This window comes from Fusarium fujikuroi, chromosome FFUJ_chr05 (genome assembly GCF_900079805.1).
Source record: "Fusarium fujikuroi IMI 58289 draft genome, chromosome FFUJ_chr05".
Lineage (NCBI taxonomy): Eukaryota > Fungi > Ascomycota > Sordariomycetes > Hypocreales > Nectriaceae > Fusarium > Fusarium fujikuroi.
The window spans coordinates 3,999,442-4,022,255 of record NC_036626.1 but is presented as its reverse complement, the minus strand read 5'-3'; the positions used below and the strand labels follow the sequence as shown (position 1 = coordinate 4,022,255).

Sequence of the window (22,814 nt, the reverse complement as noted above, 5' to 3'; positions counted from 1 at the left end):
AAGCCTGGGCATAGGGTATCATGGTTTGGTTTTATTCACGTACTGGAAGGTTATGTTTGTATACAGTATAGTCGATTGACGCCCGAGTTGCGCTGGTTCAGCGCTGACTGCAAAGTCTAACCAATCCCCAGTCCCTGATAAAATGAGACGTGCGGCAGGGATTCGAGCCAAGGCATTAACCTCGGAAGACGGAAGATAACATTCAATCGGGCGTAGCGCCCTGCCGGCTACGCCCACGGAAGCAACCGAACGAGACAAAACGAGGAATTCGCATCTTGAACGAGGTTAGCAAAGGTCAAGGGACATTCTCAACATGTCACAAAGAGGCACAGCTCAATGCTGGGTTCTCTTTTTTTACCGGTCTAGCTCGGTAGAGAAAAAGTGCACGCGAGCCACCCGCTTGCAATCAATTCTTTTTGGCTGCATGCCAAAGCTCGGGCACTCACTGTAACGTGATGAAAATCGGAGGGCTGAAAAGTTGGCTATGCTTAAAACAGAGTTTGGATTGGATTGGATTGGATTGCAGTGCGACGCGAAATGCTTACGACAACTGCCGGAAAGTGGGAGATCCGGATTGTATCACCACGCACGCAAAAACCAACGCAACGCAACGCAACGCAACGCAACGCAAGCGATTTTCATTGTCGACGCATGCATTCGCTCGATAAGGGGAATTGATTCGGGAGGCGGGTATCTCGGGAGGGGAGAATGCTTGGACGCCCCATGGACGTGGCGTCATTCAATGATAACGCATGAGCGACATCCGAGCACCAAAAAACAAGCACTTACGATAGCACTAAAAAGCACTCAAGCAGCACTAAACACAGACCAGAACGTCATCAGAAACAATACCAAGTGGTGCCGAAAGTTTTCGGTTGAGGAATCTTGAAACTGGGAGAAAGTTTGTTTGTTTAATAAGTGGTTGGCTTTTATTCAGTGTATTTTATGCTTTTCTGGGGTATCGTTGTTACAAAAGATCATGACGCCATAGACTTTTTCCAAAACATCATGCAGAGTTCGAGTCGGTGCAGCGCTTCGTAGGTCGTTGTTCTAAATATGAAGATGTAGCAAAGAGAAATGTCGCACTGATGACATGTTAGCTTATCGGAAGAGATTTAATTCAGTCGAAGGGGACGTACATAATTCCAGCGCGACATAAAGCAGTCGCTTTAATGAGACGAATGCCAACTTGGCAGATTGGCTGATGCATATCCAGATCATCTTCCGGATCGCATGAAATGTCGCTCGCCATCAAAACGACCATGGTTCCTGTGATAAATGGACTGATGAACAAAAACCAGAACCAGGCACGGAAGAATTTCTCTTTGAGAGTCGTCGTGCTGGGGCTGGGTTCGGTGTCGAGCGCTGAGGGGCGGAGGGATGTGAAGATAAAGACTGCGACGATGCTGAGGACCTCGAGGGTGCTGATGAGAGCGGCGAGAATACTGCAATCGTTAGACACGGTTAGATGAGGCGTTGGTGATGAACGTACAGGAAATCGGGGGCGTTGTAAAGAGAGATCTTGGTGAATGGGATCCACGAAATTAACATCCCCATCACCCACGGGAGAGCGAATGCGACGGGCATAAGGCGATTGTTAAAGATTTGCTGCATATCCATCGTCTGTTGATTTTTCGTATTGTCGTTCAAAAGCGTCGATTTCTCATCATGTCCAGCGAAACCGTCCTTCTCGCTCGCGGTTTTGTTATCCTGCCATGTCGGCAAGTGGGATGTTTTGTGATCCATGCTGTCCCGACTCCCCGCTTTGCCGATAAAACAATAACTGTCGTGAATCCAAGCCCTGAGACTTGAGCAATAGTGTATAGCAAATAAAATAACGTATAGGACCTGGGGGAGAAGAGACAGAGATCAGCAGGGTGCAGATGGCCCGGCTTTTAAGAACCAAGTAGGCCCGCCCACCTACGGGAAGCTGCATGCATTCATACACTACACGGTCCCCCCCTCGAGTCGTGGTCTAGTTGAATACGGGTTAGAGAGGGAAAACAACAAGGATCGACGAGGGCCCCCACGGCAGATAAACAAGGGCCCACGTGCACGGGAGGGATGAAGCACATGTGCAAGACGATTGGATGTGGTGGGAATTATTCCTCTATCCGACACTGCACACATCCCGTAGACAAATGGCTGCGTCACATGCAAGGTACATGCCTCGAGGCAGGGAACTAAAAGGCACCAATCACTTATACCATGTGGGCGAGACTCGGCTTCGTGGGCCGTGTGGTGGGCGGGTGCTGGATGACGCAGTTTGGTACGAGTAATTAATCTAGCGGCTGGGTATGTATTTGGTATGTATTGTGAGGGGCCGAATTGCTGTCGTACCCAAGATCAATTAAGCACGTTACTCCGTGTTCTCGCGAACTGCTGCAGTTGTTTTATGGTGATCAATGAAGATCTGGGGTATTTCCCCAATGAGCACCGAATAACTCCAATCTCAATTGAGGCTCAATTGACCCAATCATAATCGCTAATCAGCCACACCACTTTTTATCCGTCCACAAATTGTCATCCGACTCCACTCACGATGTTCTCTGGCGCATCTAATCTTATCTGATCTTTTTCCCCAGCTCATTTGAACCAACCTACCTTGAATCCGCAAGTCCTTAATGGCTTTCATTTCGCTGCGAGATAAGATAGAAAGATTTTGCATTCTTTTATTAAAGATTTAGTATATAGAAATACAGACATACAATGCCATGAGCTTGGGGTTGCCTGGATGTTAATGTTCTCGTCTTTAAGTCGGCCTGTCTCTATAACTAAAGTGGCTCTTACGTGCCTTGACTATTTGTGTGAGATACAGAGGGGAAACGGTATTAGTTGAGGTTGACCTGTTTATGCGTTGATTCCGCTTTGATGAGAAACGAGAGAAGCATCCGCCTGCCTTGCAAACTAAGAGAACAACCTGGAGCAGATCCAAAGAATGAAGCCTCGTGCGAAAGGCATATTCTATTCGCACCTTAAGAGCATGATTCAATCATCTGGACATTAGTTGCGATCAACTGACGTTGCAATATACAGCTGGTTTAGCCGATTGCAAGCAAAGGGTAAGAACTGAACAGAGTGGATGCGATTCATCCAAGCGAAAGAATTCGACGCTAACTGGTGAGAAGTATATCGGTGCGGCGGAGCGATCCCTGCATACTTGGCATATGGCAAATGGAGCGTTAAGTGTCTTGACTACCGACAACCAGTCAAATGGTCCGACAAGTACTAGAGGGAGGCGGGCGGACAGTGATTTAATGACGCAACCAGGGTCGGAGAGCTTTTGGCTGACTTTGGAACAAGAGGCTGCGAAACTATAAGCTGCGATCGCTTCAAACGCAGTACCATCACCCCAGAGCATAACACTTTCGACACCAAGCGACGACTATGCTAATACAGCGTCGCCGGGCAGCACTGCTAGTCCTAGGGACGCTTACCACACAAGTTCATTTGGCCACTCAGTTCTTGGTACTCATAGCGCAAACAACAAATGGCAAGCAGTTAAGTCTCCACACCATACGATATCATCACGCTTTCTCGCTGACAATGACATCGGCTCGCTCATTGATCCTCTATGCTCGCACGTTGCGCGGGACACAACCAACCTTGTTTGTTTCTGGTCAAGCTAATTTCGATATCGATGGGCCATGGCTTGAAAGAATGGCTGAGCTATCCGAACAGCGCGATAAGCAAAGTTCCACCAGTGTTGGGAGGCTCTAGGATGACATGGAGGGTCAAGAAATAGCTACAGACAGAGCTTGCCGCACACCGAACCAAGACATCATATGAATGAGCCAATCCACGCGTTGGGACTTTACGTAAAAGGCAACCGGTTCTCACAAATAGAGAAATGAAAGCAAATCTATTGGCAGATTATTTCATTGGCCTCTTACTCGGTTGCTCTATCCCTGCCAAACTCAGCACCCAACATCAAATCCTATATCGGCCTCCGAAACCCTCAACTTGCAACGGCCAACAACCTAAGCCTTCATTCATTCCTTCTACCCCCCATGGATCCTACCGAGCGTCTACCACCAGAGATCTGGAGAGAGATCATCTGGAATCTCCGTAAGCCATATCATCAGGGGATAATATGCGGACTACGATGGAAAGAGAATGCTGAGCCTCAGCGCCCTTGTCACTGTATCACGGCGCTGGCAGCAGTCATCGAACCATTCCTGTTCAAAGACCTACACTTGAGAATAGATAAAGTCCTTGGATTCAAATGTATCATATTCCTGACACAACAAAGACTCTCATATATTCGAAGTGCTGCGGTCAAGTGCGGTCTTGCTAGCCATATATGCAAACGATCGAAGCGATGCACGCAAGGCCCTGGAGACTGCGCCTTTCGTCAACATCACCTGAAAGATGAAATCGAATTTAATGACATCGTATACAAGATCTTTGGGATCCTCAAAGATCTCCCACGTCGAGAGAAGCCTTACATGGACATGATCTTTGAGATGCCACGGATCGGCTTTGGCGTCACGTTTACGCAAAAAGGATGCAGTATTTTATGACACGTGGAAGGATTTTCCAGAACTCTCCATGATATGAGTCTTTAGAGCATGCGGATCTACTGATACACCTACATTTACGCCTGGGGATATGTGTCGACTTGCGAGTAAGATACCACGGTTGGAGAAGTTTGGGGTGAGGGTAATAAAGAACATACGGGTTAATGGCTATGGGAAGCTCTAATCAGAAAGAGTAAGGGTGCGTTGTCGCTGGGGCCTGTTCAGCTAACAGCATTGTAGGCCTTGCAAGGTCCTTGGATTTGATACCTTTGTCTGTGCAAACGTTGCTTATTGACTACCAGCGGGAGATGATTGTAGACCAGACATTTAATCCTCCAAGCCTCATCCCCATTGGTTCAAATAGAGAGGCTTTTGCCGAAGCGATGCGACCACTTGCCCCGAGACACGGTATCCGAGAAATCACCCTTCTTGCAAGCATCAACATCGCCATGTTCCAACCTACGACGGAAAATCCTTGCTGGCCGATCCCCAAGAGTTTCACATTCGCATTTTACAACGTTCTTCAGTCCTATCAGTGGGTAGTCACAGGCGAAAACCCTTTGTCGGCAGAAGAGGAAGAGTGTGAACGACAAGAGACCCGTGAATGGGTGGGTGGTTTGCATTACTGCCCCCCAGGCTGCGAGATAGAAAATAGCTTCAAATCCTACATGAGAGAGGGAACCATGGATCGCTTTCTTTTGGCGGCGGCACAGGCTGTTTGCCATATGCCCAAGATAAGAAAACTCTCGGTTCGACATGTTTTCGATCCTGCCGGTTTTAAAGAGGATATATTGCGTGGGGTTTAGCTTTAGCACAACAACGGGCCTGATTGTACTTAGGGAGACGAATGTTCCTGCAATTAGCTGCGAATCTTTGGAGGCATTGAGAACGGCTATGAAGATTCACGATGTTGTGTTTGATTGGTGTCTTACAAATGAATTGGAGATTGCGGGGAGGTATGCTAATGGGTTTGGAACTGATTTCCAATATGTCGATCAGGATGTCTATTTGTTCTCACTTATAAACAAGAAGCAAAAGCAAAAGGAGGCAAATTAGTAGCAATCAGTCATTTGTCGATTGCTTTCACACTTGAGCATTTAAGTCATGAAAAACCTTCTATAAGAAATTCAGCATCAGAGCAGTTGTTATATGTTATCCAGTTGGCCATATCAGCGTCCCCGAACGTACGAATAATATGCACTCGATAAGAGTTGTTAAAAAGAGCAAAAGAATGGTTCCGCCCGGGCTCGAACCGGGGACCTTCTCGGTGTGAGCGAGATGCCATAACCAACTAGACCACGGGACCTAACCAGGAATGGCTTCCTATTGGATGCCAGACTGAAAAGTTATTTGTGAATATAGACATGATTCTTTGTCCGTCCTTGCCGAGTGATCATCCACTACGCGAGTCTTTTTACATGGCATCGAGAAGCGAGTCAATGATAACGATTTTATAAAATGGCCTGGATTTGTGCTTATTGCGGCTTGCTTGAAATAATATTCTCTTAAGTTCTCCAAGTTCTGTATGGTAAGGAGGCAATGGCTCTGACTGTAAGTAGTGCATGTTGCTTTAATTCTTGTAGAAGGTTTATTCTTGGAACGAGGAAACTTATTGCTTAGGAAAACTTTATTTACAGTCACTAACGCCTATAGAGTTGCATAAGGCTTAAGATAATGCCTTACTATTTATGCTTTAGAGAACGGAAATGCAAACAGAATTTTAAAGACTAACTTTCATGCTCTGTTTATGTGGCCTCTCCGGAACTTGAGCAAGGTTTCCCAGGAAAGAATCTATAAAAGACTCCTGCATCCCTCTTCCTTACACCTTCAAACTTGATCTCTTTCATCATCCACTCCAATACTTGGTCACCTTTCTCAGAAACGCAACAATGGCCATTACCTTCAACGGGAATCCTTCAACTAAAGGTCATGCACTATCTCCACCCAACGACCAAGGCGTCGAGAAGCCTGTGCAAAACTCTTTTGGCGAAGCCAAGACCGACAACTCAACCGAATCCGCTGTTTTCCACCTGGAAGCCACCTGGGGTACTGAGACAATTGACGTGTTTTTGAAAGTAGGCGCTGTTGGCATCGCTTTAATGATTGCCTTGGCCCTTCTGGCTCTGGTATCCTTGACAGCATGGTTTCTGACACCACTTGCATGTCCCGCTTGAGCTTTCGGGTTCCGGCGACCATGTTGGTGCTTTCTTTGGTGGTCTTGGGTGATACAGGAGGATCGGTCGACGTGAGGCGCGGTAATTGAGGCAGCACGAGGTGTTCTCACTCGAGGCTGAGGTATTTCGGGCAATCACCAACTTCATGACCATGAATACTTTACTTGTAAAACTAGAACTTCTATTGGCTGACCCTGGGCAGTTACGCAGGAGCATATTAATATGATTAGTTAGCAATAAACTTGTATCATCCTAGGCAGACTAAACTTGTTCTAATCGGGTTTTATTATCTTTAACTCTGAGAACGTAATTCTTCAAGTCATTGAATCGATAATTGAGATTTATAATTGATGTTGATGTGAAACTACTGGCTAGTTACTGGACGCGACTGATCATGAAGCCCATTCCATTGGTGACAATATCTCTCTATCACTGTTACGTGGCAAATAATATCGGTTGCTTTACTTCTGAAGTATTTCCTTCATGTAGCTCGATACCAACCTCCAACTCTCCTGAAACGCTTGGCCATACGGATAGACACCCTACCCAAAAGAAGCGATGCTAAGTTCTCTCTACTGATTTAAGCTCTCAGCCACAAGTCTCAGCTGCAAAAGAAGGGATGCACCAGCAAAGATCTGCGCACTTAGGTAGTGACCGCCAGAACGCCTAGTAATCATACCAGCGATAGGCGGGCCAGTGAGTGTTGCGATACTATTCGTCGTAAAGATCATGCCCATCCTGACACCTGTCTTGTGCACAACCATTCTCAAATCTGGCAAAGCTGGAGGGAACAAACTCATGGATGCTCCAGCGACGATACCGTAAGCACTAGCCCATGCGTACGAGCCCGCTTCTGTGGATACTGCAGGCCACGTGAATAAACACTTAGATGAGATGAACACGACGGGTATGAGGACTGTGATGCTTCCGAAATGATGTGCGATGGCGTTTGGTAGTGAACGGCCGATGATTCCGACACCGTTGACAACAAGCAGGATATTCAATGCGGCTGAGTACGTGAGGGTTTTGTCCAATTGTGAAACTGCAAAACAGGTGAGGCAGTAGAACGGGAAGAATGTTGTCCAGAATGTCTATTCCCGCTAGTATGCTCATACGCCTTACCAATAGCATATACTTACGAAGATTCCGATTGCAAAGAACAAGTAACCCTCCCTCTTGAACCATACTAGATCAATCCACGGAACCGATTGTCTCGGTGGTATTCGAGGTCTCAGAAGTAGATTCGCCATGTCCAGTGTGATAAGCTGCATCAACCCCATGGCTCCAACCGCACAAGCAAAACCAATACTCCCAAGAAGCTGACGAGCCATAGATGGAAATATCGGACCTCCCGCGGCACTTCCAGTAGCAGTTATACCAAAGGCCCTTCTCCGCTTAAAGTAGGTCGAAACAACAGCAAGGCTGGGAGTAAACATCAGACCGTTACCTAGCCCTGTGCAGAGACTCTGTGAGAGGAGGAGTTGCCAGAATGTCGTACTGAGAGAAGTCGTGAATACACCGAGACAGGTGAATAGTGTGCCAGCAGCGAATGTGATACGGAAGCAGCCGGGATCTGTGAGACGACCAGAGAGGGTTTCTATAAAGAACAGTGCAGGTATTTGGACTGATCCTATCCAGGATATTTGGCTTGTTGAATTATCGACGTGTGTTGTGTAATAGGTCTGAGAGACGCCAAAGAAGCTGTTGTAGCCCCCAACAGAACGTCAGCCCTCATAGTGCACGGAGGATCCAAGTTTGACATACCGTGAGTTCAGCGTGACTATATGCCCGGCAATGGCTACAAATAGGTCAGTCCTGCATTTGGCCCTGTTTATAGAAGAACAAACCTGACGCCCAGGCCCAAAAGCTAAGCTCATGGTCGGAGAAGATAAAAACATAGCGGGTTCACACGTCGTAACAGTACGTCCCCAAACGAAGTAGAGGCTGGGGCTGATACATCTCACTATCTTCCACCTGGCGGGAGGTCCACTGGTTGGAGGTGTAGGCGCGACTAACAGCAAGGTGTTCGCCGCCGCTGGTCACGAAAGATAGGGCAGAGCGGCGGCCCCCGGCCAGACGTTCGTCCGTGAGAGCCGAAACAACTCGGCAAGCTTCGCTGCACCGGCTTGCGAGAATTGCGAAAGAAAAGCGAAACGAGCAGATATGCTGAGTTCCGCGTCAAAACGAAACGGACCACAACCTTTCCCATTCTTTGCCTAAATGGATATGAGATCAATCGAACGGCCGCCCTGCCTTTAATGCTAATAAAAAGTGAAACGCAGTGGTTGAACAAAGCGCAGACAGACAGACGAGAGAGGGCAATGTCCATGACCGCCCTCCGCCAAATTTCTCACCTCTTCATCTTTCATTTTGCGCACACAACAATGGCGGGATTCTGTCATATTTTGCTTCTCCTTGGGTACCAGTATTCTGGCCGTGTTGTCGCCAGCCCCCTTTTTGAGAATTGCTGTCGGGCGGTTTGCAGAATCCCCCATCCCCCCCCCCCCCTCCTAGCATAGCCTGTACGGTTCCTGGGCTCTCCCCTTTCATCGATCATGGTAGTGTGCTGTTCGCAGAGTTTGCCCTTTGACAACGAGGGCATTGTTCGTAGGTTCTCTCTTTGAGAATTACCCCACGGTTGGCAGACTCTCCTTGTTACAATTACCGCGCTATTTCTGGACTCCTTCTTTGACAATTGCGCTGGATGCTCTGGCATTCAATGCGTTTCGACATATAAACACGTCCCATGTCGTCTTTTATTGCGCATTCATCAAAATCTAAATTCATTCAGAATCCTGCGACCTTGACACTTGAGATACCTTACTGTAACAACACCTCACGTACCACTGCGAAGCGACAACTCTTGTCATGCCTCGGCTGAAACCGCTCCCGGACTGCCAAGGTCCCAAGCTCGAATGTTTCATTGATGATATCGCGACCTGCGACTTCAAACTTGTCGAGCTTCTCGGCTCTGGATGTCATTCCCAAGTTTGGAAGGCCGAAATCAATGGCAAAGTCTATGCTATCAAGCTGGTAAGTGTACCATTCAACCCCCTCCCCACAAACCCCTCTTCCATTTCCCTATTGTCTAACCATGCCATGCATTGCATCCATTAGTTCTTCAGTTTCTGGGCACACGAGCCAAACTTCCTGATGGACCCTATTGACGACTTTGAGCGCGACCTGGATGACGGATACGAGCCCCCCGAAGAAATGAGTCGAATGTCCCAATCGACGATCGCTAGTCTGCGCCTCCATGCAACCTCGTTCTACAACGAATGCCGTGTCTTTGGGCGCCTGAAGGAGCTGGGCCGTGAAGACCTCACTGTCAAGTCCTATGGGTACCTGCAATTCGATCTCAGCGACGACAAGGTCCAGCGGCATTTCCTACCATTTGGAAACGGCGCCAGAAAAAGGCTGGCTTTTGCCGGGAACAAAGAACCCACCGACGAAGATGTGATCCGCTACCTCATGCAGCACGACGATCTCCGCATACCCATGACGGCCATTGTCAAAGAGTGGGTGCCCTCTTCTAAGGATCCAAAGTTGGTGCGTGATGTTGCCGAGGCCCGAACGTATTGGCCGCCTGTCAGACCAGACCGGGAAGTGGTCAAGAGAAGCATTGGACACCTGCCTCGACTGCTGCGTAATCTTCGAGAGCTGCACAAGTCAGGCATCGTGGTTCGAGATCTCGAGTGGCAGCAGTATCAGGACGGGCAGCTTGTAGACTTCAGCTTCGCCTGGACCATCCCCCATATGCTGGGTCCAGAGAGCGGCCTCCGACCCCGGTGGAGCTTTGAGAGTATGGCGGCATGGGACCTTCAATGCTTCCAAACCATTCTCGATGATTTCGACAAGCAAGCAGAACTCGCAGTGCCTCGCCTACGGAAACACAACCTCGTCGCATGGCAAAGCGACGATATGTACCAGCGCCTTCGGCCCAGGCCTCAGTCATACGGGCCTGCCCTTCCCATGCTCGTCTACGACGCCAATACCAAACCCATGGTACATCGCCCGCCCTTTGACCCCGCCAAGTTCAACTGGCAGGCTATGCAGAAGCCAACAAAGAAGGGTGCCACCGGGCGCGTCACCAAGACAAAGGCGCCTCAAAGAAGAGCGCTAAGAAAAGCGTCAAAGAAGAGAGGGACGAAGTGACACGCCGTGCAGACACCTCGATAGACCTGATTGCGTTTTCAATTCTGCTAGCTACTTGCAATGTTTTAGTACCACTTGATGTTTGATGTAGATAGAATAAACATGCTCTGAACTTACTGCCCTGCACGTTGATCCATGAGAAACCTCAACAGCCCTCTCTGCAGCGCACACGGTGCCGCGCAACCATGATCCTCACCCTCAAACTCCCAGCACCAAACATTTCTCAAATGACGCGACTCTTTCATCCTCGCCACCAACGCTAGAGCATTGTCCCTCATCTTTCGCTGCGTCGCGCCCTTTTGTTTCTTCTCAAACTTCTCATCCGACTCGCCAGGCAATTGAATCAACGTCTGTTCCGCTCCACCAAACATGACCAGCAATCTTGGCGCGCGTCCAGTCAAAGGGTCGCGCTTATTGAAGCGCTGTTCCTGGTCGCGAACAACACTGCAATTGTTGAACCAGATAGACGGACTCGCTGCGATGAATGTATCGAAAGACTCTGGCTTGGTGAACAGCGCGTTGAGGATGAAGAGACCACCGTAGGAATGACCGAAGAGTGCTTTGGGACCTGTTGCCAAAGGTACATTCGGGAAGAGCGTGTTTTCGATATACGGCTGGATATCATTCTTGATGATATCCAGAAAGTCCGACGCGCCGCCAAAAGGACCAAGCGATGGTTTCCCATCTGGTCCAGGGGGGATATCATAAACTCCATCCGAAGACTCCGGCGTCAAGTCTCCATTCCTTCGTTTGTCAAAAACACCAGTCTTGTTAGGATACCCAACAGCCACGATTACAGCTCTCGTCTGATGCGTAAACTCCAATCTCCTTGCGATATCCGTCGCAGTAAAAAAGTACGCATTTCCATCGACAACATACCTAATCCACATTAATCCCTGGTTTGTATTTTCGGTGAGGCTTTTCTTACACGGTGGAGACGACAGTATCGTCATTTACTGGTGCGCGATGATTCCAACAAAGAGGCCAGGATACTTGAATGAGATAATCGCCTCGTCGGGTGGGGAATAATAATTGGCATGAGTTATGCGCGCTGGCGCTTTCGAGAGTGACTGGGACAAGAGTCATGGTTACGTTGTTGATAGGAGAATCAGGAGATGGAGATGGAGATGCGGCTGATGTCTGATGATCTGATAAGATTAGATAACCCAATGAAAAAAAACGGGGAACATACGGAGTAAGTAAGTACCTACATCGGATTCAGTGTAATAAGCACCATGTAACCTTTAATTTATACCAGGTGACCCTACTCTTAAGGAAAACATCTTAAAAGCCCCGGCCGTCTTATCTTATCACCCCAGTTGAGTCCGTGCGTGACGTCTCCACACGCGACAAAACAAAACACCACGACAATTAACCAAAAGTAACATTCTCATTCATTTACTCAATTCATAACTCATTACCTTTTCATCCATCCATTTCATCTCATCAATAAGTCGTGAGACTAGGCGTGGTAGGATCCTGAGGGAACGAGAACTTGGTCTCCACAAAGATCTTCTGCATCCCATCCTCCCGCTTCTCAAACTTGTAGTACACCTTATCCAGATCCTCGAGTCTGACACGGTGCGACAGCATCTGAGCGGGATCAAGCTCGCCCTTTTGAATCATCTCAAGAAGCTCATGCCAGTATTTGTGAACGGGCGCTTGGCCGTTGCCGATGAGACGGATGCCTCGCTCCATGAGAGAGCCGATGTTGAAGTGGTTGGTCTAATTCATGTTAGTCGCGTGCAGTGAGAGTGATTGGGAAGACTCACGTAGCCGACGTAAACACCAGTAACGCCGCATCGTCCGTAGTTTCGCACACCCTCAATCATCTCATTGATAATCTCACTCGTGTCCGTCTCAATCCCAACAGCCATCTCGAGCCAGTGCATCCAGCCCTTGGCATACTCACCAGCCGCGCACTCAATCGCGCAATCGGGTCCACGGTTACCAGTGAGTTCCTTGAGACGACTGACAACGGTAGGCTTGTTAGTTACGCCGTGCGACAAGTGCTTATAGTCCACCAGCTCAAGCTTGTCCTTGTGCTCAGCGGGCCAGTGGTCTCGAATGAACGACAGGCGCGGTTCAGTGTCGACAAAGATGATCTGGCTTGCGCCCTCTTTGATGGCAAAGACACCCGCCATTTGGCCGATTGGCCCAGCGCCGAAAATGGCGACCGAGTCGTTGGGATAAACGGCTGTGTCCTTGACAGCGTTGTAGGATGTAGCCAATACATCAGACAAGTACAGCGCTGGATATGTTAGCATAGCTCACTCAACAGAGAAGCGAACTTACCCTTCTCATCGGGAACATCATCAGGAATCTCCAAAAGATTCACATCCCCCAGCGGAACACGCACATACTCCGCCTGCCCGCCCGCAAAGCCACCCGTGAAATGCGAATACCCAAACATACCCGCCGTGCGACCACCATACATGGCCCTCTCAGTAGTATTCGAGTTAGTCTTCTCACACTGCGACGAGAGCTTCTGCTTGCAAAAGAAGCAATCACCACACGCGATCTGGAACGATGCGACGTAGCGCTTTCCAACGTCAATCCCCTTGACGGCTGAGCCAACCTGGTCGACCACGCCGCAGAACTCATGCCCGAGAATGTCGCCCTCGCTGAGCTGCACGACTGTGCCGTGCAGGAGATGCAGGTCTGAGCCGCAGACGGTGCTGCCTGTTACTTTGAGGATCACATCGCGGTCCTCAATGATCTTGGGCTTGGGGGCGTCGACTGTTTGTGTTAGTGGTGATTCTGTAAGTGCAATGGAGTTGACATACCCATCTGCACTTTGTTCTTGCTAATCCATGCGAGAGCCTTCATAGTCTCGCCGGACTCGCCGGCGCCTGGCTCACGGTATGAAGTGACATCCTGCGCTGTGACGGCATTGTCGCCGTGTCCAATGACCTTTTCGGCCTGGTAAGCTGCTTGAGTAGTCATTTTAAGAGTTCTGATGTGATGTACTGTTGACTGGAACAACCTTGATGGCACGACGAAAGGCGGTATTTATCAACATTTATTCGTCTATCATGACTTCATATAACAATCTTCTACCCGTCATACGTAGTATCGTCACCATGACTGTGTGTTGTTGTGGAGTTGATGCCATCATGACGATCCCTGCTCCGTACGTCATTGACTTCTCGAACCCGGGGATTATCTTCCACCGTGACATGTAAGTGGTCGCTCGGAATTATCTGCTCAACTAAGCTTCATTACCGATGAAACAATTTCCTATTTTGTGCCTGTCATCTCGATCTTAGCTCATAGCCTCATCATAGTTCGACCCGTCGCATCGCTCCCGCGCCAAGCTTTACACTACACTGATCCCCTCTTGGAGCTCCGTCTTGGTGGGCATCTTGTTAACCCGCATTAATTCTGCACTCTGGGCCATAGCTGGATCCCTTCCCATGCTGGCCATGGCGACGACCGTTTCGCCCTTGCAGTAGTAGGCCACAAACTTATTCTCGGCCGGACTACCGTCCAGGACAAGATCGTCCCAGCCAGAGGCCATGGTGTTGCCGCAGTAGCGTAGTTGAGCTCCCAGGGCAGACCAGAAAATGGGAATAAAGTGCTCAGTCTTGCCACCTGGGTTGACGATGTGGTTCGCAGCGATGCGGCCCGCCTTTTGAGCAACGTTCCAGTGCTCAATTCGCACGTGCTTACCTTCACCTCCGGGGCCGTGATACGGGAAAGTAGCGATGTCGCCGATGGCATAAACATCCTTCAGACCTTGAACAGAGTAGTCGTCGTTTGTCTTGATAGAACCATCATCCTCCAGTTTGATGCCGCTGTTGTTCTTGAGGAACTGAGTAGCAGGTGCGACACCGACGCCAAGAACGACGAGGTCCGCCTCCAGCTTGGTACCATCCTTGAGGGATACTGAGCCAACCTTGGAAGCGTCAGATGTAGAGGGCTCAGCCTTGTCGACACTTGCTCCCATGTAAAACTTGACACCTTTACCTTCAAGCGCCTTCTGGAGGCCCGAACCAACCTTTTCGCCGAGGACGCGCTCAAGAGGAACATTCTCCATACCAATGACGGTCACATCGTTATCGCCGGCTGTCGCGACCGCCAATTCAATTCCGATGAATGAAGATCCGACAACAACAATCTTCTTGCCCTTCTCGCCAATCTGGTCGACAATCTTTTTTGTGTCGTGAACACTTCGGAGAGTAAAGATGTTGTCGAGGGTCTTGAATCCCTCGAGCGGAAGTCGTCTGGGAGTGCCACCAGTAGCAAGGACCAACTTGGTGTAGTCAATCTTCTCGCCTTCGCTGGTAGTAACGAAGCGACCCGAAAAGTCAACATTGTTGACCTCGCCTTGGACAAACTTGATAGAGCCACCTTCGTAGAAATCCTTGTTTCGCCATTGCAGTTTGCTGAGGTCGGTCATGAGAGCCTTGCTCAGCTTTGTTCGGTCGATGGGGTAGTAGCCCTCGTTGGAGATGACGGTGATGCCACCCTTGTATCCATTCTCGCGGAGGCTCTCGACGACACCCAGTGTTCCGGAACCACCACCGACGACAACGACATGGTCATCCTGGACACTGCCAAATTCGGTGCACTTAACATTGGGCTGTCGCTTGGATGACTTGATTGCGCTCTCCTCTCCTGTGAGGTACACTGCGCCGTCTCGTTCGGCGACTTGGAAGACGGGAAGATGATCGAGGGCGGGGGCATCTTCAATATCGCCGGTCTTTGCGTTGAAGCAAGCTACGATCAATTAGTACAAGCATAAATGGTTGACTGCATTCGGACATACCTCCGTGCCATGGGCATGTGATGCGACCATCGCTAGTCAATACACCTTTTGCGAGAGGTGCACCATAATGAGTGCACTTGGAACCTAGAGCTTGAGTCTTTCCCCCAGTGTTGACGAGTAGAACCTTGCCGTTCTCGATACCCTCAACTTCAACCTCCTGCTTGGAGCCTGCGGAGAGGTCGAGCGATGAAACGCCCTTGAGCTTGTACTCTTGCGCCATTGGTCTGTATGTGAAGAAAGTCCTTGCTAGAAATAATCGAGGTGTTTGTATCCGAGCTGAGCGAAAGCTTTGAAGCAATCTAGGATGTGGACGCATCAAGACGTCTTATTAAAGAAGAGGGAGAGAGAGAGAGAGAGAGCTGTGGGATGGTATGACAGGTAGCAGTGGGAGACCGAAATTGGGGGAAACGAAGAAACGTGGACATGGCGCCATCAATTCGACGGCAGCTGCAGAGCAATGCAAAGGTCCCTCCCTAACAAAACGCAAGCATCACCACTGGAAGCTCCGTATCATCCATGCCCACGATGATGTGGGGGATGACAATGGGAGTGATGTGACTGGTCGAAGCTTTACGTGCGAGGTTGTGTATGACGACATGCCGACGTTGTAAGCCGTTCTCCTGTTAAGGCTGCACCACAATCCAACCGTTTCCGATTTGTATTTGTATCCGTAAGCAATGCCCCGCATAGAGCATGATGCCACTATTAACTGCCGGCTTACGAGGCATTGAACGAATGCAGGCGGTGTAAAACATGAATGCGAAAAATGATAGGGTAATGATGGCTTAGAGGGCATTTAGAGTTCGTCAAATCAGATAGACTACCCTGGACCATGTCAGTTGACTCATCACGTGCCTTATCGTCTTATCTCTGAGCGCTAACTCTGCGTCATGGCGGATTCAGCAAGGTGTGACAACCTTGTATTCCACATCCAATCACGCGCGAAAAGGAAATGAGGGAATCGCGAGCGTTCAACACGTCTTCCCTGCAACTCTATCGCGCTAACCAAGTCCAGAGTCTCTGTCCCTGATGAATGCCTAAAGAGATCCCCTGTACGAACTGTTCGCAGCCTATTACCCTGGCCGTCTTTGCATCACATGGCTTGTGCAAGTGGCTGAGGTTGGTCTCTTTTGAGGCCTCATCTGCCTTGTTTTTTACTCAAGCACCTACGAATACAAACAAGTTCTCACTGTAGTCTGTCCATATTTATCTGCTTCACTCTCTTTGTTTACTCCAAAACTTCAACTGTCGGCGATCTCGCTAAGTCAGGAACAAAACTCCACTCCTACCCAACTTAGACTCGCGCGGGAGCCCACATACCAATTACAACCTCAGCCAATTATACACAACCAAGACCCTCTTTGTTTGGCTCAACAGTAAACACCAGCCGTTCCCATCAAAACGACTCGAACCCGACGAGACGGCCATCGTCTTCTTGCCTCGCCTGGACTCTGGCTTGTCACGAGTCTAATATCCGCTGCCGACGGATCATGTCCTAACCTCGCCCTTCGATCATTCCTCATCTCCTCCGATCTACAGTATTATCATGTTGCCGACCGATCCCTTATCTTCCGCCGCCCTCGTTACCCTTCGCCAACTCTTTATCCTATTGTCTGTACAATAATCAAATTTTCAAAAGGCCTCTCCATCTCCGATTTCGCTCTGCCCATCATGGAGAGGCCGGATTTTGGGCCGGAGCCGCATATCTCTGAGATGACTTGCTGCTGTGGGCGAATCGACTGCGCTCTCCTCAAGAAAAATTGCTCCATTCTAGAGACAGTCGAAAAAGATGTCCATACCGCGGCACAACTTGGTCAGGTTAGTCAGGTACCAATCCTCAATCTTGGGGCATTCCTCTGTTTTTATACGCCTGCCACTTCTTCCACCGCCTAAACACCCGCGTGTCCCGCATGCCAGTCCCCGCTAGACACGTCAATGCCCCATCAGACTGCTGACTTGTCTGTCTCCCTTGTAGGCTCTACTCGCTAGACATGAAGCATATATGGCCGACGCGGAGAGAGATCGTCTTGATCTTTCCTCCAGGATAGAGCGTCTGGAAATGGCCAAGCAGGAATTAGAGGCTGAGAATGCCCTGAAAATTGAGGAAAATCGTAACCTCCTCGACCAGCTTGAGCTGCTCAACAACACCGTCTCCGAATCCGATACAAAGATCAAAGCGCTCGAAGCAAGTCTGCTGTCGTCTCAACAAGCCGTCCGAAGACTCGAGTCTGCTGCCCTGCGAGCCGAAGATGCTGAGAGGCATATTTCCCTCTTGGAATTGGAACAGGATGATCTCTATCACGAATTGAGGTCGACGAAAGAAGATGCTCGAACACATGCACAGCGTTGCAAGGAGGCGCAACGCGGTATCATGGACATGCAGGATCAGCTGGAGAGGATGGAAGAGGAAGCTCGAGAGGAGCGGCAAAGACATGCCGAGGTTATTGGGCGAATGGAGCGTCAACGACAAGTTGAGAAGCAGCTCAATACAGCCGCCGGTCGTCTAAAAGGCGCAGCTGCATCAAAAACACTGCAAGAACCGAAGCCAGGGAATCCTGTCGTCAATCATTTTGTTCGGGATCTTCTTCAAGACAATGCCAATCTACAACTTGGCATGGCTGAGTTGCGAGAGATGCTTCTCAATTCGAACGACGAGATTCAGTCTCTGCGAGAACAACTTGTCACCCACCAGCCCATCACCGATAGCAGTACGACTCTCAAAGACGAACTCGAGGCCTATGAGCCGCCGACGACTCCTCGAATTTCGCAAGAGCTTCACATCCACCACCATTATCACGTTACAGCCAAGGCTGACAAACAAAAAATGAGGCGGAAGCGCGCGAGCTTGAACTCTAGTATCTTTTCGGCATCGACAAGTTCTGGCACATCCACCCCGAAATCTTCTGCTCGCTGGAGTTTGGGGCCTGCCCTGCCCGCCCTCGCTTCCATCAGCACCAAGGAACCCAACTCTGTTATATCGATGCCCAAACAGAGGTGGTCCATGCTCTCAGAGCAACCCTCTGAAATCGCGTCGTCCGTTCCAAGTTCACCACGATCGAATCTACGCAACTCGATGTTTGACTCGAATTTTGGCGACAGCGATTATCCAATGTCACCAGCTACGAGCTTTGACCCCATGTCGCCCACCTGGCGGACGCACCGTAAAGGCCCGTCTGACATTTCGGCTTTCAGCCTTCAAGCACCTTCCCTCCAGCTTGATCCAGGCACGCCACCTCAAAATTCGCGTCAGTTCAACGATGATGTGATACATGAGGAGGACGAAGATGAGGGCGAGGAGGCCATGTCTCGAACTGAGACACCCGATCTCGGCAACACCCCGTCAATTGACGAGAGCTCAATCGTTGAGAGCTCTGAGGACAATAGAGACGACTACATGCCGCGTCCGAGGATTCATCGAGCTATCTCTCATGAATCCATCATGTCTCTTACAGGCGGCCTTGACATTCACACGCTCAAGGCTCGACCTAGTCAGCTCACCCTTCGACCACTTGGTGGCGCTGAAGCTGTCGTTACGGGCGTCACAGCGCAGCCCACACTTTACAGAGGTGCAGCTAAGCGAAGCACCGCTGCCCTCCGAGACACTTTCGCTGGTCTTCCCACTAGTAGAACTGTGTCCAACCCACTTAACAGGCCTGGGTCAAACAGATCTGCGTCGCCAGCTCCTTCGGATACCCCCCAAGGAAGCCCCGCAGGAGGAATAGGAAAATGGGTTGGCTGGAGGCCTTGGGCTTCAGGCAATAGTGAAAATGCCCCTCCAAAACCTGCGGAGAAGGAAAAGGACAGGAATCTTAACCGGACGCCGGGTATCAACCAGCCCGGGTCGATTCCTGGCTTTCATCAATACTGGGCTGCTCAGAAACGAAAGGGCGCGCCCGCTCAGGTCACCACTGTTGATGTTGACCGTGAGGCCCTGGTAGAAGGCTTACAGGACTGAATACTACCTATGCGCTCAAACATACATGCACCTAGATACTGGAGTTGATCTCATTTGTGGCGTTTGTGAGGAGGTTACCTGATGGAGATACCCTGGCTAGACAAGCCTAGTCCCTTTGTTTTACACGTTGGTATGCATTCGCTTGGGGTTTTATTGGTTCATCTTGGGTATAAATATCATAATCATACATATCTTTATCCTCATGCTATACTGCTGTTGAGCATAGTCCAGTACGTAGTGTCTACACCTTGCAGTGCCCAATCCTCCGGGTCGGCCGTGAAGCAGGGCCAGTTGGAGTCCAACACATCAGGCGCGAAGGCGCACGTTGTGGATAGGTCGCAGTTTTCGGAGCCAAAGCTTGGCGAGTTGAAGGACAGCGGGAACTGTGACATGTCGACGTTGCCACTGGGCGTGGTGCTGTTGGACGCTATCATGCTCGCTGTGGAGGCGGGCGGCGTCGGACCGGGGTTGATGTTCACCGTACCCAGGAACGGGACGTTGAGATGGACGTTTTCTCCGCTCGTGCCTGATTGTCTCTGCACGATGGGCAGAAGCTGCCGGATCGTTTCCGCCGCTTCAATGCAGAGCCGGTCATTATTTAGCGCTCCCATTTCTTGCATCCTCTCTTGTGTCTTTTCGGCGAGGTCTCTGTCGTGCTCTTTTTCTGTCTCGTAGCCTGGCCAGCGCCACCCGAGGTATCCCAGAAGGAGTGTCATGGCCGCTACAAGGGCAGAGTAATCGACGTGACGGCCTGATACGGATGTAGTAAAGCAATTGCGGTACTCGAGGAAACGGTCGAGCACGTCGCGACTTGCTTGCATGCATGTTGCGCGGTTGTACTCGTATCGTCGTTGGCCGCGATCGCGAAGAAGATAGGGAAGATGGAGAAGGATCAGAAGCGAGAAGTGCCGGATTTGAAGCTTGATGACGCTCATTCCGTCGCCTGACGCGTCGGATGTACCGCAGCATATGGCCATGTCGGGTAATTTCCACCACAGACCATCATCCATCATCTTGTACGCCTTTTCAAGCTCCATGTCAATGGACTGCGTGAGGACATATGCCTCGCTGCCCTTGAGTTCATTCCTATCCGCGATCTTACCCGCCATCATCGCATACACTTTGCCAAGCTTGTCGCTCGGTGCATCCGACACGAGAGCATTGTCTTCTGCGAAGCTATTATCGCGCGAGCCGATAGGCAGCCCGAGAATGAGAGAGACGTAGCGGTCGTTGCAGTTGATGCGGAACCAAATGACAGGCGGCGAAGGGCGATGCTTGTTGCTGAATGATGGGTCTACGGATTTGATTGACTTGGCACTCTTGCGATCAATGCCCATGAGCTGCGCCATGTTCAGAGCGCGACGGCCTGTTAACCACGCTTTTCGCAAATGGCCTGCATCGCTTTGGTAGAAGCTCTGTAAGATGAGACACTCGAGACCTTCTAAGCACCCGACAAAGTCGTCGTCTGACGTGACTAGACGTCCAGTAACATCAATCCACTCTTCCATCGTCTCGCGGGGCGATTTACTCAACCCGAGGGTACTCCCATCGAAAAATGGAGGCATCTGCTGTAGACAAACAGCAAGTTGTAGAAGACGCTTGGCGAGAATGGCGGGATGGCTTGTAACAGACGGTATCTGCGCCAGTGACGATAAAGGCTCAGGCTTCCCATCAATCTGATCCTGCTGCGAGTAAAACATGGCCAGGACAAAACGCGCCCCCGGACTCTGCTGCGAAATAGCATACAGAATCTGCTGCGACGGGAAAAGCGCGTGCAGCTGCGCAGACACATGCGTCGCCTTTGCAGAGCGGCTCGGGAACTTGTGCGTCACGATCGCAGCGTCAGGCTGGTCCAGGATCTGCTGCGCATTATCCACGACCGACGACTCAAACACATCAGCCGTATGCTGCGTGAACCGCTCCAGCGCGGGGTCTTCTGATTCAGGCGATGGCAGCGGCTTGTCGACCAGCTTCTCCATCAGCTCCTCCAAACGGCCGAGGCGCTGGGCAAGACGCTTGTCTTGGGGCGCGGCGGGCGGCGTGGGGACATATTCCTGCGATATACAGCTTGTCTCGCGCTGTGTGCAGCCTATGCAGATTGGATCGTCTTCCTTTGAGAACTGGCATTTTATCTTGCGGCGGCGGCCTGGGCATGTAAGCACCTCACGTTGTGTGAGTGGAGGGGAGATTTACATTCCCAGCAGCTTCGTGTTCCCTTTCGAACTTTGCGGCGCTTAGCGGGTGGTTCGGACATGGCTGTAGGAGAGCAATTCGGCCGAAGAGGAATGAGATGGTAGAGAGTGTGAATATGAAGGGGTTTGATGGGTGAGAATCTGAGAGGGTGTTGATGATGTACACGGACGAAATGCGGACGAAATGCGGACGAAGAGGTGAGGTTTTGTGGGGTGCAGCGGGAGGATTAGCCCGGCTTATGGTGTCGGCGTCCGGACGGGGGAAGTGTATTTGTAATGCAGGAGTGAACAACGAGAGGCACGGTAGTGTTGTGCTGTAATTTATCTAGTGTGTATTGATGTCGATCTATTGTTTATTAAGAGGTATTTGGTGTTGATAAGATGCTGGGGATTGCCGCGACGTGGTTCAACCCGAAGCACGAGTACACGCTTATGGTAGAACGTGATAGTAATCTCAAAAGGCAGCACGCACTACTGATTCACTCGAGCAATTGTTTCAATTTTATGTGAGATTATCTGCAGACGGATTTAGCAGTCTCGCTCAAATCTGGATGAGGTGGCCATTTGTCGACATGCAGTCCTTTCTGAATAGCTTCATTTTACACCATCGCATTATCACAGCGCACACGGCCTCTCAAACAATGACTGATGATATTATGCTCATATCAATTGCACGTCTTGGTCCATGCCACGTACAATACTCAAACTCGCAAAATTCTCCATACTATGAAGCAAGTCACGTTAAACCGCGTTTAATGAGTATTGCATTTACCATTTCCCGCTGAAAGTGCGCCTGTTATCATCGCTCGCAAACACATTCCCTCTTCATCTTGAGAGAAGCGGTACTACAATCTATCAGGTAAAAGAGATTGTAGCTCTCGATGTCACGTTCAACGTTGGAGAGGCTAGCGACTTTGCTTACAAAAAAGAAGAGATGCAGGTTTGTCAGAGGAGCGGGGACTGCAAGCATTGATGAGTTTTGATGAGTTTATGACGATTTTATGATCATTTTAGGATGAGCTTAGGGTAAGGGTATTTCATGATCAT

General features: G+C 49.9%; 10 protein-coding genes, besides 1 other annotated feature; 4 read left to right on the top strand and 6 right to left on the bottom strand.

The window, feature by feature from the left end:
- Positions 1 to 1,006: 1,006 nt before the first annotated feature.
- Positions 1,007 to 1,746, bottom strand: FFUJ_08020 (uncharacterized protein; the record flags this gene model as incomplete). XM_023578337.1 has 3 exons in its annotated part: positions 1,007 to 1,085; positions 1,140 to 1,445; positions 1,493 to 1,746. 3 exons carry the CDS (start codon positions 1,744 to 1,746, stop codon positions 1,007 to 1,009), a joined length of 639 nt encoding a protein of 212 aa, XP_023431163.1.
- A 2,264-nt stretch (positions 1,747 to 4,010) lies between these two features.
- Positions 4,011 to 5,326, top strand: FFUJ_08019 (uncharacterized protein; the record flags this gene model as incomplete). XM_023578336.1 has 2 exons in its annotated part: positions 4,011 to 4,512; positions 4,761 to 5,326. The coding sequence occupies 2 exons, from the start codon at positions 4,011 to 4,013 to the stop codon at positions 5,324 to 5,326; spliced, it is 1,068 nt and encodes a 355-aa protein (XP_023431162.1).
- Positions 5,327 to 5,752: 426 nt separating this feature from the next.
- Positions 5,753 to 5,826, bottom strand: a tRNA (tRNA-Val).
- Positions 5,827 to 6,409: 583 nt separating this feature from the next.
- On the top strand, positions 6,410 to 6,746 carry FFUJ_08018 (uncharacterized protein; the record flags this gene model as incomplete). XM_023578335.1 has 2 exons in its annotated part: positions 6,410 to 6,646; positions 6,696 to 6,746. The coding sequence occupies 2 exons, from the start codon at positions 6,410 to 6,412 to the stop codon at positions 6,744 to 6,746; spliced, it is 288 nt and encodes a 95-aa protein (XP_023431161.1).
- Positions 6,747 to 7,266: 520 nt separating this feature from the next.
- FFUJ_08017 (related to monocarboxylate transporter 4) lies at positions 7,267 to 8,592 on the bottom strand (the record flags this gene model as incomplete). XM_023578334.1 has 3 exons in its annotated part: positions 7,267 to 7,785; positions 7,834 to 8,395; positions 8,459 to 8,592. 3 exons carry the CDS (start codon positions 8,590 to 8,592, stop codon positions 7,267 to 7,269), a joined length of 1,215 nt encoding a protein of 404 aa, XP_023431160.1.
- A 970-nt stretch (positions 8,593 to 9,562) lies between these two features.
- Positions 9,563 to 10,849, top strand: FFUJ_08016 (uncharacterized protein; the record flags this gene model as incomplete). XM_023578333.1 has 2 exons in its annotated part: positions 9,563 to 9,727; positions 9,812 to 10,849. The coding sequence occupies 2 exons, from the start codon at positions 9,563 to 9,565 to the stop codon at positions 10,847 to 10,849; spliced, it is 1,203 nt and encodes a 400-aa protein (XP_023431159.1).
- A 113-nt stretch (positions 10,850 to 10,962) lies between these two features.
- On the bottom strand, positions 10,963 to 11,935 carry FFUJ_08015 (related to hydrolase of the alpha/beta superfamily; the record flags this gene model as incomplete). XM_023578332.1 has 2 exons in its annotated part: positions 10,963 to 11,728; positions 11,778 to 11,935. 2 exons carry the CDS (start codon positions 11,933 to 11,935, stop codon positions 10,963 to 10,965), a joined length of 924 nt encoding a protein of 307 aa, XP_023431158.1.
- A 360-nt stretch (positions 11,936 to 12,295) lies between these two features.
- On the bottom strand, positions 12,296 to 13,795 carry FFUJ_08014 (related to formaldehyde dehydrogenase; the record flags this gene model as incomplete). XM_023578331.1 has 4 exons in its annotated part: positions 12,296 to 12,574; positions 12,622 to 13,100; positions 13,145 to 13,588; positions 13,636 to 13,795. 4 exons carry the CDS (start codon positions 13,793 to 13,795, stop codon positions 12,296 to 12,298), a joined length of 1,362 nt encoding a protein of 453 aa, XP_023431157.1.
- A 373-nt stretch (positions 13,796 to 14,168) lies between these two features.
- On the bottom strand, positions 14,169 to 15,840 carry FFUJ_08013 (related to putidaredoxin reductase; the record flags this gene model as incomplete). XM_023578330.1 has 2 exons in its annotated part: positions 14,169 to 15,571; positions 15,621 to 15,840. The coding sequence occupies 2 exons, from the start codon at positions 15,838 to 15,840 to the stop codon at positions 14,169 to 14,171; spliced, it is 1,623 nt and encodes a 540-aa protein (XP_023431156.1).
- Positions 15,841 to 17,291: 1,451 nt separating this feature from the next.
- On the top strand, positions 17,292 to 19,575 carry FFUJ_08012 (uncharacterized protein; the record flags this gene model as incomplete). XM_023578329.1 has 2 exons in its annotated part: positions 17,292 to 17,438; positions 17,596 to 19,575. 2 exons carry the CDS (start codon positions 17,292 to 17,294, stop codon positions 19,573 to 19,575), a joined length of 2,127 nt encoding a protein of 708 aa, XP_023431155.1.
- A 200-nt stretch (positions 19,576 to 19,775) lies between these two features.
- FFUJ_08011 (uncharacterized protein) lies at positions 19,776 to 21,829 on the bottom strand (the record flags this gene model as incomplete). XM_023578327.1 has 2 exons in its annotated part: positions 19,776 to 21,721; positions 21,769 to 21,829. 2 exons carry the CDS (start codon positions 21,827 to 21,829, stop codon positions 19,776 to 19,778), a joined length of 2,007 nt encoding a protein of 668 aa, XP_023431154.1.
- Between the last annotated feature and the right edge of the window lie 985 nt (positions 21,830 to 22,814).